Source organism: Myxocyprinus asiaticus, chromosome 33 (genome assembly GCF_019703515.2).
Source record: "Myxocyprinus asiaticus isolate MX2 ecotype Aquarium Trade chromosome 33, UBuf_Myxa_2, whole genome shotgun sequence".
In the NCBI taxonomy this organism is placed as follows: domain Eukaryota; kingdom Metazoa; phylum Chordata; class Actinopteri; order Cypriniformes; family Catostomidae; genus Myxocyprinus; species Myxocyprinus asiaticus.
In genome coordinates, this window is record NC_059376.1 from 16,646,645 (window position 1) to 16,661,490 (window position 14,846).

Below are 14,846 nucleotides of genomic sequence, written 5' to 3' on the forward strand. Positions count from 1 at the left end.
AACCAATGAACTGAATCCAACAAATTTATGCGAGGAAGTAAGTGAAAGTTGATACACTTGATTCGTTGGTTCTGGACATTTCCACCTTCTGTGATTGGTCAGACCCGATTCCTTGAGAAAATTGATTACTTTCATAAGCGAATCAACGAGCAGAACCTGTTTTTTGGTTTCGTGTGATTGGTTGATCTTTGCAAACCCCGCCCCCGCCGGACTTAACCATCACGTTAGTCTGCCACTCTTTGCTCTTTCCATCCCTTCAGCAGTTTTCAATCTGCGCTGCTGACTACACATACTAATAGTACTGACGCGACCTACCACGCGACAAACTACTGTGAATTCAGGCGCAAAAAACATCGAAGCCTCTGCATTGATCAGTATACACGCGAAGAATTAGCACCGCGCGCGATCGTCTATGAAAGTGTACAGCGCGCGAGCCGCACACAGGGGTGCAGATGTAAGGGAATATACCTGCAGACAACAGCTGCCACACTGATGACAGAGCAAGGGGGAAGTCAGTTAACCAGCTAACCACCCAAAGCTATACTCCGACTGTCAGGCAGGTAAATGATCGTCGATTTGGACGGTTCAACCACAACGTGCGACTCAAGCTTCTGAACGGAGCCGTCCGCTACAGAAAGTGTTTCGCAGATTGCACAGTAAGCCTAACATAAATATTGGCTGATGTTCCTTGAGTGTCAGGTCTAGCATATGGCACACTGGCATTCTGGGGTGACTTCCTTACATACCGCCTCTCATACCGTCAGTTTATGCTTTATGTTCTCTCTTTTCCCCTCTCCGACTGTGCTAGAATATGAGGAGGGTGACAGTGCGCTGTGTTGCCCGGCTCTTCCTCGCGGCGTTGTGGCTGCTGGTGGAAGAGTGTCGGGCTGAGAGCGGGGCCCCGAGTCTGGCTGACAGAGTCATCTGGGCTGTGAACTCCGGCGGGGACGCGCACACAGACGTGCACGGCATTCATTATAAAAAAGATCCACTGGAAGGAAAAGTGGGGAAAGGTGAGTACTTGAGTGTGACGCTGTGAGTATTCCATGCTTAAAAAACAGCTAAAACCAGCCTAAGATTTAGAATAAATAAAGAATTTAAAGAGTGGATGGTATTAAAGTTAGTTAATAAGTTGCACTAATTGCACTTTGATTATTGTGTGAAGAATAAATCAATCATACTGTGTAGTAATAATGAAGGGAGCAACTGGTTTTTGGTTTATCTGGCCCAGTAGTAGTAGCAGCTGGTTATTAGGGCTGTTGAACATATCAGGAAGTGGCTGTCACTCGAAATGTGATGACTGTCACTTCCTGAGTCAGATACGAAATGCGGCATGCATGCACATGTCAAGGCCTATGAAATCCATTTGAAAGCTCCATAAAAACATCAAGAACTGCGGGTGACTGTCAGATTTCACATTATTGCGTCAGTGTTGCCAGAAAACTACCACGGTTTCAAATACACCACTTAATTTTCCGCTCTGCACTTTATTAGCTTTTAATAGATTTTGGAGCTAAAATGAGGCTGCTTCTTAAATGAGGTTTTAAAGCCGTGCTCTCATTTGACATTTTATCAGAATGCTATGAAACACAAACTGGCATGTACATCTGCTCCCACACTCACCTTCTGGCTCTGCTGGCATTCTGTTTTCTCATCTCCAGCATCAGACTATGGTGTTCGGTTGCCTATACTGCGCTCCAGTCCAGAGGATCAGATTCTCTACCAGACAGAACGCTACAATGAGGATACATTTGGATATGAAGTGCCCATCAGGGAAGAGGGAGACTACATACTGGTCATGAAATATGCTGAGGTTTACTTCGCTCAGTCTCAACAAAAGGTGAGAATTTCCATCACGCCACTTGCGACACTGGTGAAAACGCACACAGACCTCCTGTTTACGCCTGGTATTTAGATCTGTTTCGGTTGATCTGAACTCAAGTGAAAAGAGTCAGGCGTAAACGGGGTCCAAAACTTTTTGTGATCCAATCACTCAAACCACATTCAGAGGTTGTCGAAAAAGCATGTATTGCAAACATGGTCTTTTCAGTGTGAATGGCAATCAGTCCTGATGCCTACCAGATAACATCAAGGGACCACTTGTAAATCATCCACTGTGCTTAAACAAGGGCTTTAAACTTTGCTGTTTACGTATGGCTTTAAAAGGAAATAACCGTATGAATGAAAAATTTGGAAAAGCCTATCCGTGTATGCATACATTCACACACAAGACTTACAGAAATTGTTCAGTTTTCCTTGCAGCAACATGCAGTGATGCAGATCATTTGGAGAGTGCACAACATTTTTTGTGCTTTATTAACATGCAGTAACACTTGCCGAACTAGTAAATGGAGGTTGATAGTGGATTTTGCTGATACCAATAACTAAGGAAGTGGTAAATGCAGATAACCGACTAATCGGGCAATATTTTTTTAATCGATTTATTGAATGTTAAAAAAAATTATCTTCTTAATCTTTCCATACTGTGACAGGCACTGACATAGAAGCTGCAAGAGTCCAGAAGATTTGGTGCATATTGCAAGATTTTTAATTATAAACAAGCCTGAAATTCACTGAGGTATCATATTTTGAAATGTCTGTGCTTCCAGCTCACAAAAACACACAAGGGAAACAAAGCGTGCACTCTGACAATCATCTACAATGTATTACAATAGAATCACTATTATGTAAACATTGTCATATGGGATAATAAAATATTGTATGCAATGTTTGAAATTAACACCCGCCAACTTGCCAAATGTGGGTAAAAATTGGCAGTGGCGGTTAACTCCATCACTTGTACTAGCCACTTTGGCGGGTGACGTTTCAGGGTTTTTCCTGCATCTAAATTTTGCCGACTTGGAGCCACGCTCCCTAAGCAAATTTAATGGTATTCATGCCATCTCATAACTCACATGTGCATACGTGTGGGACGAATGAAGCGTGCTTTCGTGTGAACGCCGCAGCGCACATCAGCGTGCTTCACAGATAAGTTCGCCAGAGCTCTTGGACCGCACAGAGCGAAATTTGTGCAATTCAGTCAGGCTTCACTCGACATCGCGGCGGCAGGTGGAGACCACAAAACGTATGTGACCTACCTAATATCTACTGAGAACATTCTAGTATAAATCTCTATATGGAGAAACTCAAACCTCTCAAACAAATAGGCAGCCCCTACATTATCAACAGCGCTGACGAGGTAAAGAGGAGACAAATACATATCATCAGTTTTTAAAATACACATCATTCTTACTAAAAGTTTAATATTAAATCAATTAGGGCTAAACTATTACACTTTATTTTTATTACAACTGTGAAAGTTGTAGTTGCAGGTTCTACATGTGTTTAGGCTATTAGTATTTTTATAACATATATATAATTTTTTTTTGTTTTTTTTTAGTTTTTTTTTTAGAAAAGACTATCAAGACTATATTAGCCTAGCCAAATTAATGTGGAGCCATCCATGGTCTTACCTGTGTTACTGGCCTTATCATTACAAATGCCACTGTTAAACAATGCTAGAAGTAGAACAATGGTAAATTTAATGTAGGGGTTAAAACTTTCATGAATTATAGACAAATTATTAACCTGTTCTATCCTACTCCTTTTCTAACTGGATGTGTTTGCCTTCAGATATCCTAAAGGTGACTTAAATCATTAGGCCTTTGTCCTGCTAAACTAATATAATTCTCGTTCCAATAAAATGTCCAAACAAATGCATGCAGTTACAGTCTCCAGTTAACTTTATCCCTTTTTGTGAGGCGGGGGACCTTGAAATAGCTAGTGACCTTGAAAATTACCAGCCACAGTGGCCAGTGAGCCAAAAAGTTAATTTCAAACCCTGATTGTATGAGCACTGCAGTAATTAACCAACAGTAGATCATCAGCGTTCAATTGTCAAATGTGTCTTTTAGTAACATTTTGCGTTAATAATCATGAATTAGTCCATAAACGGTGATGGTGACAGAGTATTGGCTCTGTTACAGTAATTTTATGTAAAAATTCACCAAATTAAGCTTTTTGTAGCATATACAGTTTGTTCACTAGAATAAGGGTTATGGCCACAGAGGAACACGGAGGAATAATAATTAAAAAAAAACTATCTCCGTCAGTTTTTGCAGATAACTGATAATTCCAAAAAGCAACTGTCCACACCAATTAATCGGTAAAACCGATTTAGCGGTCAACTAGAGGTCTTCACGGGTCCACCCTGACCCGAGATCCGACCCGGGACCTGTGCGGATTCGGATCCATATTTTATACGGTCAGCTGGGTCCGGGTTGGGCCCCATTCTATTGCTGCGGGTCCCGGGTCTGTTTAACATTATGTATAATACCCGAGTCGATCCAAGAAGACCCGGCCTTTGATCAGACAGCGCTGATGATGGTGGTGCTGTGTGTGTATGTTGTAATTTGCAACACTGTAAAATTAGGATGAGAAAGTGCAGGCCGGGAAATAAGGTGAAAAACGGAGCTGAGCCACAATCGAGTGACGCAGAGTTAAGGCACATGATAGCAAATTAGCAATGCTAACGTTAGCAGCCGTGGCAATGAACGAGCAATCATTATTATAGTTCAAAAGGGCAAACAGTCAAAGTTATCTTATGTGAGATACAAAACAACTGCAAAGCTGATTCTAAACAAGTCGCGTTTGTCATTCGTCACCGTGACAGCAAGTAGACTTTTGAAGTGGATTAGCTATGTTGCTTCAACCAGCAAGAGAGGAATCACAGAAAACCTGGAGGTATTTTACCAACTTTCTTGGCAAGGAGGATGGATTATATGCGTCATGGCCAGGAACAGGGGAGAAGGCTATTAACGTTCCATTAGGTAAGACACAAAGTTTTGTTTTCACAACTTGTAAATTAACTTGTTAATAGCAAGCAGCTGTGAAACCGGTGTCAATCGGGTCTGTCTCTCCCGGCCGGGTCCGGGTCCCAGCTTTCAAATAATAGACGGGTCCGGCATTTCTTGGTTCTGCATGGGTACGGGTCCAAGCTTTCAAATAATAGACGGGTCCAGTTCGGGTCTGGGTAGTACATTTCTGGTTCTCTGTGTTCGGGCACGAATTTTTGGACCCGTGAAGACCTCAACGGTCAACCTCTCCACTAGTAAATAATACATGCAGTCATGAAATCGGAAATCCAATCAGAAGTGGTCACAGGTGACACGTGTTACTTCAAGAAGGAAACGCCGATCGGTCACGCCTGACCACTTGTGGTCGTATCACAGAAACTGATATTAATACCAGGTGAAAACAGGGCCTTTCTTTGTAGTTTTTGGTTGTTGATATTTGAACAGGTTGATGTTTAATGATTAATTAGTTTATGATTCACAGTTTAGGATTACTTCTATTTAATTTTGCTTTTAGCTCTTTGTCTCATCTACTACTATTTTTTTCCTGTCTTTTCTTGTCTTTTAAAACTCTGTTTGCTTTTCTCAGGTTTTTGATGTGCGTTTGAATGGCCATGTTGTGGTGAAAGATCTGGATATCTTTGACCGTGTTGGTCACAGCACAGCTCATGATGAAATTGTGCCATTCTCGATAAAAAGAGGAAAACTGAGCGTGCATGGGGAAGTTTCCACTTTTAATGGGAAACTCATGGTAGAGTTTGTAAAGGTAAGAGTCACCCTTTTTTATATTACTGAATAACTGAAAACAATTTGTCTTTTGATATGGAAGTGCTTTTTCTGTGCTAATTTTTCAGCATTTTATGGGTACACCATGTGCAAAATTTTTATATATGTACATGTACCTTGTAATGTGCTCTAGAGAGAAGTTTTTGTTCCAAGGAGCTAGGACCATCCTGAGCTGAGATATTGAGGTTTCCATAAACATCTGTATAACCAAAATTTGTCGTGCGCCATGACACAAAGATGGCCGCTGTGGTTAAATCAAGTAAAATATATACTTTTATATATACACTATATAAAATAAAAATATATAGTTAATTAAACATCAGTACTGTTTAGTATCAGTCAAATGCTGACTATATTAATACTGCAGAGTCAAGATAAACAGCGGCAGTGGTGTTGCACCATATTCTGCTATATAAGTTCAGGGGAAACTTTCAACGGTGGAAAACCAGACTTTTAAATATTACATTTTATAAATGCAATGACTGGAATTGTTCGGTTGAAGGGGGTACCAAACTGTGAATCCTAAACAAAACAGTTTGGTGAATACATGTTTACACATTAGCTTCCACTCAGCTGACAACAATGAAAGTATCTACGTGATTAGCTAGTTAGCTATAAGCTCGTCGTCACGGAGAGTAAAAGACGATGTTATTTATTTTACTTTCCAGCATTGTGTCTCACCAACTAGGTGACAGTGTAGCGTGAAATCAACATTCAACAGACACAATCCACCACCGCACCATTGTCTGCTGAGCTACAAAAAGATGCACTGATGTTTACCTTTTAATCTGCTACATTACTGACTGCATGACAAACTATACCTGCCTAACAGCAAACAGACATGAGTGACATGGTTGTCAGGGACAAGGTTAACGTTACATTAGTTATATTGAAAAGGGAAAATGATGGGGTCATTGTTTAAGTTTCCAGTATGTATTTAACAGACTAGTTAACAACTTCCGTGATGACACCACTGAACTCCGCCCTGTCTGCAGAGCCACCATCAGTTCAGCTCTGTAAACAATGGAGTCCGAGCACGTTCTTCTGGACAAAGTACGCTATGACACCAATTCTAAAGCATTGTTTTCTGCATTATAAGTTCTGAAAAAAAGTTTTCATATCGGCGCATATCTGTAAAATATACGGCGATACCGATATATCGGTGAAAGGCTGATATCGGCAGACCGATGTATCGGTCGTGCACTACAACCTATGTTGGACCACTTGAGAAGTATGAACCCAATAGACATTGGTTTCTGCTTCAGCGCTCTAAAATCTATAAAGCAAACACATCTCTTTGGGTAGTAACTATTGAATTATTTTCAGTTGAATAAACTAGACTTGGATCAATGTAACAAGCCCTTTTATTCTTGTTTGCTCTCACAGAACATTAATAGTTTGTTAGAAAATTATAGTCTTATTATAGTTCTTCATGTTTTTAAGAAGAGAAATTCTGTCTAAACTAATTGTGGACGCTTGGAGCAGTTCTTATTTTACTAGTGCTATTATATTGATTATTTCAAAGCTTCTGCTTTTTTCTTATGTAAACAGCAAACATGTTTTGCTTGTGGGGTTTCTGTCAGCGATTAATCTCTGAGGAACGGTGTACATTGAGCATGGCGACAATCCAGAGCCTGGATGACAATAATCGATATGGGGAAGCAGTACACATTAACTTGTCTGTCAGTCACTGCATAAATCATCATATTTATTTTTAGTTCTTTTGATGTTTTATGAGTATATTAGAACTGTTTACAGAGTTTTTGTTTGATTGGGTTGCATAACTTGTTATTAGTTTAATCCATGTTCATTGAGAGAAGAATACAGCCAAATAGAGTTCTGTAAGCTTTAGCGATAGTATTGAGAAGTAGTTGTTGTTGCATAAAATGAAAATATTTATATTAGGGATGCACCAATATGAAATTTTTGGCGGGAAAAAAAAAAACCCTACAGTTTTTGCCAATAGTGATATTTTGCCACTTACCTTATTTTGTCATCAGTTCACTGTTTTGCTTAGGAATTTTTTTTTTTTTAATTTACAAAGAGGCACAAAAGCTTTTTTTATTGTTCTAATAATAAATTATTCCCATCGAACATGTATTGGATCTGTTAAACACATGACAGGCTAAAATTTTAGAGATCCAGCCAAAATTAAAGATATATAAAAGATAAAGACATTTCTAAAAATCATAGAATGATGATTGATGTGAAAACAGGCTTGTTTTGTACTGCTAAAGCATTTTTGCACTTTTGTTTTTGCAGTTTAAAACAACAGAACTTTTTATAACAGAACAATTTTACATGTATGTACTGGATATGATAGAACATTTAAAAAAATCATATTATGCATATGTTGGGCAATTCCATGGAAATGCCAACCATATCATGGAAAAATAAAAAGTTTTAACAAATGGAACAAAATGGCCTTTTAAATTCTATCGTAGTGTAATGGATATTGCCGTCCAGACCGGTAGAGGGTGCCGCTTGCTCGCACAGCGCTGACTGAAACACTGAAATGCACACTACATTTTAAAAGCAGCCTTTTAAGGTTTAGTAATCGTGCTAGACCATATTGCAATTTTAATCTTCAGTCAATCAGTCGTGCAGCTTTAATGGATACCATACTAATGATTCAGAAGTAAATGTGAGTCAAAGTGTTTTAGATGGTTTTACCTCATCATGTATAGGTGACTTTTATAACTGCCACTTCTGTAACACTGGTTTGTCCTCAATGTGAGAACGAGAAAGAATAAAAATAAAATATTACATGTTCTTAGTAGTGCCAACCCTTCAAAAAATGTTGGCTATCATTATTTCTGGAGTTTTTACAAAGGGTGTTGATAATTAATTATAAATAAACTATCAGTTTTAATATTGCTGTTTTCATGCTTATAATGCCAATGGTTTTAATTTGGTCAATAATTTAAGTGTATCTGTCTGCATTCCGCATGTTGACAAGGAACGCCCACTACACAATACGCCCACTCCAAGTTACGCCCCCTTGGATCATAAAGTGATTCTATTGGCTAAAAGAACTATTAAAATCCTATGCAATCACTGTATGATTCATGTTGTTTAGACTGTGTAATATAATAAAAAATTTCTTTTTATATTACATGTGACGTAGCATATTATTAAATCGAAGATATATATGATGAAATGAAACATTTATCTGTTCTAATTTCTCCAGTTAGCTCACAAGCTAACCGGTTAGCCTATTAGCTTCGCATACCGCTAGGTTCTTCTCATCTTCATTTTCCTCACATTTCTCATCACTGTCTACACCTAGTGATACGGCTGGTTATTTGAAGGTGGCGTAACTTGTAGTGGCCATGTTTTGAAGTAATGTTGCAGAACGCAGACAGACCCTTCTCCAATAACTGGCCAATAAATATCGGTGGTCAATACATCAGTGCATCCCTAATTTTATATTGATGATTCCTTTTTGAGGTTCAAAGAGGAAATCAAGGGAGCTGAAATCCACAGGCCTGACCATGTGCACACCTCAACATTATATTCACTGTTAGAAACGCTGCAGGTCAACTGCCATCCGGAATTTGCTTGAATTGATTTGCATATTTGCACTGGCTCCATGTGTTTGCGTTTGTTCAACTACTGTAAGCAGTGAATGCTAATCTGTCTTGGTGTCTTGTGTTCACAGGGTTACTATGACAACCCCAAGGTTTGTGCACTGTATGTGATGAAGGGCAAGCTAGAAGGTGAGAGGGACCCCAGGGATTTGTCGGCATACACTGCATTTCTGTTTCCTCCATTTAGTCCTTTTCTGTCATGTACTATCCTATTACTTTTCAGGGTTCACATGGTCATGGGAAACCAGGAAATATGTGGGAATATTATTTTATTTTTTCCAATTCTCAATTCTAAGTTATTGTATCGGCTTGAAATACATTTTTGTGATTTCAGTCTCTATCGCTATAGCTCTTTAGCCCTTATTCAGGGCAGATGCCTTACAATATTTAATTTTTTGCGATTGAAATCGAGGCTGTGAGAAATAGATGTGCAGTCCATTTAATGTGTACTACCTAAATGTTCTAGATCGTGTAGATCAGAACTGAATTTCGTTTGGCATGGCATATTTTTAATGTTTTGTCAGCTGAATGATCAAGTTATTAAACAGTCTAACCCATTGAACAGACATGTACATCTATCCCTCACAACCTCGTTTGTATATGGTGTTTACCCTGACTAAGTTCCATAAATATCCTTATCCAATAATCACAAGCAAAAAAATAAAGGTGTGGGAACCTTTGATTTTTAGATATATTTTTTTCTTTCTCTTTTTACCAGATAACTTTATCTCTGTATAATTTTATCCATAGATTTTTATCTATTCTATTTTCAATTTGTCCTGTCAGTTTAGTTTAGGTTGTTATTTTTTTTCCAGTATATTTAGTTTTCATTTTAGTTTTAGCATTTTAGAGCTGCCAAAGTTAATGTGTTCACTGATATCATTTAATGCTATTAAATCTCTCAAAACGTCTAGTTTCATGTTTAATGAAGGCTGTTTGTAAAGGTTTGGATTTTATAATATACGGAGTATCAAAGCTAAAACCAATTTGTTGATATTTTTTAAGTTATGGAGTCATGAGAATGTGTTTCAGTTTTTTTAATTATGTTGTTAAGCTTTAGTTTTCATCTCTGCTGCCTCTAACAGCCTCTGGTTTATTCCCACTTTATCAGATGTGCCAAAACTACAGCCACATCCTGGGCTGGAGAAGAGAGAGGAAGAGGAGGAGGAAGAAGATGAAGGGGAAGGGGGAGAGGGCGAAAAAAAGAGTGCCTCCACCGCTCCCAAGAATCTTGTTCGGTCTGGTCCACGCACCCCCAACCCATATGCTGCTGATAACAGCAGCCTGATGTTCCCTATACTAGTGGCGTTTGGGGTCTTCATCCCCACCCTCTTCTGCCTCTGCCGCCTGTAATGGGGAAGCGAGTGAACGAGTGGGGGAGAGGAGAAGCGATGGACATCAGGCTGTGGATGGGTGGGGGGAGGGACATACAGCCGCAGGTACAGGAAGGAATACAGACTGAAGTTACAACAGACAGAAAGATAAAAGACGAGCAAGGGACTCAGCATGCAGAAATGTGGAGGTTTGAGAGATTTCTGGTCATTAAAAGAGGTGACCCAGAAAATAAGAGAATTTAGAGTGCAAGATCATTTGTGCGTGTGTATGTGTTTGTGTTTGTACACAATTAATATCAATTTTAGTTTGAGGAGTTCCAAGAGGTATTGAATAAAGGCACACACACACACGAGGCAGGACTAACCACTTTGCTAACCTGGTTTGTCTGGTCTAGCAAGAGATAAGAGGAAGAGTTTGGGACACTCCCAGATCACCTGTCCTAATTCATAGGAAATTATTTGCAAGGAGTAGCTTTGATCTGCTGGTCATTGGCCTCCAGTGGGAGGCAGAAATGGTACAAGAAACTTCTGAAGCCGTTATTGACACTGGTCATTTGGTAATGCATCTAACCCTCAGTGGCAGGTAATAAACAAGAGTTGGGATTTATTTAGGTTTATTAAGACCCTTTTTATTTTCTTATAAAAGCTTTCTGTGTCTCCAGCTTCTTAATCATTATCTTTGATTTAAAGAATCACGTAGATTGAAATCCAATGTCATTCATCAAGAATTATATTCAAATTTGTCTGGGGACCTCATTCCCAATTCTTCCAAGTACAAATTTGCAGTGCATAGCAACATTTTATTCTCCTGCTGCCCATGAGTGAGTGTAAATTATTCTTTTTCCCCATTTACTTGGACAGTTTGGTCTCATAATTAATGCATTAAATAATACATGCAATTTTCTGATGAGGTTTGGCACAATTGTTCCTCCTTATTTAGGAACAGAAAGAGGCTCTGTTATAAACTGGCCTTTTGGGCCTTGACATTAAGATTGTGTTGGACCGAAGTGCTATTTGAAGTTTTAAATGCCCTTCTCTCTTATTGGTACATGATGTGTCTTGAACAGCCTTTAATTGGTAAATGAGCATAGTCGTGCATAATTTAATATTCCGGGTTCAATACAAGTTAAGCTCAACTGACAGCATTTGTGGCATAATACTGATTACCACAAAAGTAAATTTAAACTCGTCCCTCCTTTTCTTAAAAAAAAAAAAAAAGAAAAATCTGGGTTCCAGTGAGGCACTTACAATAAAAGCGAATGGGTCCAATCTGTAAACGTTAAAATACTTTTTTTAAAGTATAGACACAAGACCTAAACTACATGCTTAAATCACGTTAACACGCGTAATAAAATGGTTTACTAACCATTTCTGTGTAAAGTTTAAGCTAATTTTACAACTTTGTTGCCATGACTACGTAACGCTGTCAACACTGAAAATCTGAAATGACCATAAAAATTAAGGTTTAAACAACTTTACAGCCCAAATAATACACCAGTTTTAGCAGAAGAATTAATGTAAGTGCTTTTATAAAATTAAAATCTTCATATTTCTGCCTTTTTAAACCCTCCAAAAATTGGCCCCATTCACTTTCATAGGAAGTGCCTCACTGTAACCTCTTTTTTTTTTTTTTTTTAGAAATGGAGGGACGAGTCTAAATAATTGTTTTGCAGTTATCAACATTATGCCTAAAATGCTGTCGATTGAGCTTAACTTGAAATGAACCCGGGATATTCCTTTGTTTAACATTGCATGGCTTGGCCACTAGTTGTTTTGTCATTACCATGTTTTCTTTCTCAATGATGCCACCATCACTGAGTTTTCCTCTCGGCATGACCACACAGGTCCTTTTTAACAACACCACCAAAGATACTTTTTGATTTATGTGTGTTTCACATAATACCACCTACATGCTTTTGGTAGAAGAATGATTGGTGTTTACTGATAATGCTATGATTGAGAAATGCTGTCTGCAATCAATAGTGTCCCATGATGCATAGTTCAACAGATACATGCCATACACTGTGAAGTATGGATGCAGATGTGAAGCATGAATTTTTTAGTCAAGGTGGCTGAACTTCTCTGCTGTCATTTAAGCTTGCACTATGTACGCATGTTAAATGGCAGCCTAAAGTGAACTTTCACCAAATCTGGGAACATTTCCATTCCACCTCATCTGGTATACTCCAGTTATGTCTTGCTATTTGTATTGTCTCTTTTTGTCTTTATGATCATGGCTGTATGTAGTTTGTCACCCATGTATTTCTTGACAGCAGTTTTGTTCATTGTTTTTTTTTTCCTTTCATTTTGGTTATAACAGCCTGTCCTAAAAAGTGATTAGTGTGCTATCAAGAGACCACATTTTACACTGCTGAAACCAGCGAACTCTTTCAATAATGACCACAATCACGCCACTGTACTGTCTGATTTTGTCCCAGTGCTTGACCCTTTCTCGTGTGTGAACTTGTTAAAAAAAAAAGGAAAAAAAAAACTGATCTTGGCCTTCACCTTCTCAATCGATGGGAGGGTCAGCGTTTTGCCTTTTTATTTTGATTGTTTAAAACAGAAAATAATCACGATAACATTTGTAGCGCCTTTTTCGTTTATTAGAGCGTTGCAGAAATTCGATTGCTGATTGTCGCCAAAGTCATGATTTGGTTTTTTCTTCGAATTAACTTTTACACGGTGGATGTGTATATAAGGTACTTTGGTCACATTTGTTGTGCCATTCTCTTCAGAATATTGTTGTTCCATTTTTATTTTGCTGTTTGTGTTATTGCTATAGCTATTGGGGTGTCTGGGTTTTTAAATCGCTTGTTAGAGTTTGGAGGAGTGGCCTTGAGAATTGTTCTTAAATTGTTCTGGTTGTGGAATTGGTCTTTATAATGACAGTGATTTGGTTTGCAGATACATAGACACACTGACTGATTGTCAGAAAGCACTTGAATCATATTGAAGTTGCTTTTCGGTTGGGTTTCTTTTTATGTTCTATAATTTAAGCAAAAGGATTTGGGTTGGATGTTAAAATATGGATAACTTGTTGGTAGTTGCTTTTTATTTCCTCAGGATCTCTGGATTTACTTTTATGTGATGACTGTTTTACTAGTTTGAATTATTGCACTGCCTGCTGTTGTTTTAAAAAGTATTTTTGGTTTGTTTGTCTTAATTTTCTTTATTTTCTGTTTTTCATTATGTACTTTTCCCCATTGCCTTAAATTTGAATACATCCTCATGTGCTTTAACATTATGTGCTCTTTAATCTTATTTCCATGTTATTAGTTGATTTGTTGCATGGTGGTTCAGTTTTTCATGGACTATTACAAAAGACCACATTGAGGCTCTTCGTTGTGCCCTCTTTCATGAAGAGCTCATCATGAGTATTTCTCCACACAAACTGCAGAGTTGAGGAGGGATTTAGTTCTCTGATAATGCATAGACTTGTCTCTTGTTGAAGTACCTGTACCCCTTTAACACTCCTCCCTGTGATCTGAACAGAACCTGGAAACTGGTGATATAATAGCAGAACGGTTACCCCCATTGTCCTAGAGAGGCTTCTGAACTGGGAACTGCAAATTAATGCTGTTTCTTTTTAATAAATGTGCTATTTTATCTAACTGGCCTTGAGTTTTAATTTATTATTTTTATTAGGATTTTTTTTTTAATGCATTTTCACTTATCTTTTAATTCATTAGACTTGACAATCACAGTTTTAGTTTGGAAATAATTTTATTATTTATTGCTTATTTATATTGTGCTTTTTTAAAAGCTCAGCAATCAGTGCACTTTACAGTCACTGTTACACTTGACAGTAAATGTGCAATTATTGACATCTAAAGCCACTTTTTGTTTTGTTTTTGTATCGTGTTATTCTTCTGGCACAATAATGTAATGTACTTGAATTATCTCTGAATTATTATATTTATTTAGGGTTCCTACTGTCATGGAAAACCTAGAAATATCAGGGGATTTTTAAACCGTGTTTTCCAGGCCTGAAAAAAAATTACAAAAAATAATGGAAAAAATCTGGGAATTTTTTTAGTGGTTTACATTTTTGGGATTAGCTCTGCTCTAAAATATGATATAAATAATCTTATCCAGTAATCACAAGAGAATGGAAAGGTTATGTAAATTATTTAAACTATTATATACTTATATCTTTATTTGGGGGCTTTTCTAAGCAAATTGATGTGCGATAAATTCGATTAAGAAATCAGCACATGTAATAATTTCGATTAATAAATGTTTAATTTTAATTAGTAATAAATGTAATTTGATTTACGACC

The 14,846-nt window shown here is 37.9% G+C and overlaps 1 protein-coding gene across 1 annotated transcript; it reads left to right on the top strand.

Annotated features, from left to right (window-relative positions):
* Nucleotides 1-231: 231 nt before the first annotated feature.
* LOC127424326 (malectin-like) lies at nt 232-14,177 on the top strand. The gene is made up of 6 exons (XM_051669395.1): nt 232-656; nt 809-1,013; nt 1,662-1,840; nt 5,443-5,619; nt 9,301-9,358; nt 10,341-14,177. Exons 2-6 carry the CDS (start codon nt 812-814, stop codon nt 10,580-10,582), a joined length of 858 nt encoding a protein of 285 aa, XP_051525355.1. The 5' UTR covers nt 232-656; nt 809-811; the 3' UTR covers nt 10,583-14,177.
* The last annotated feature ends 669 nt before the right edge of the window (nt 14,178-14,846 follow it).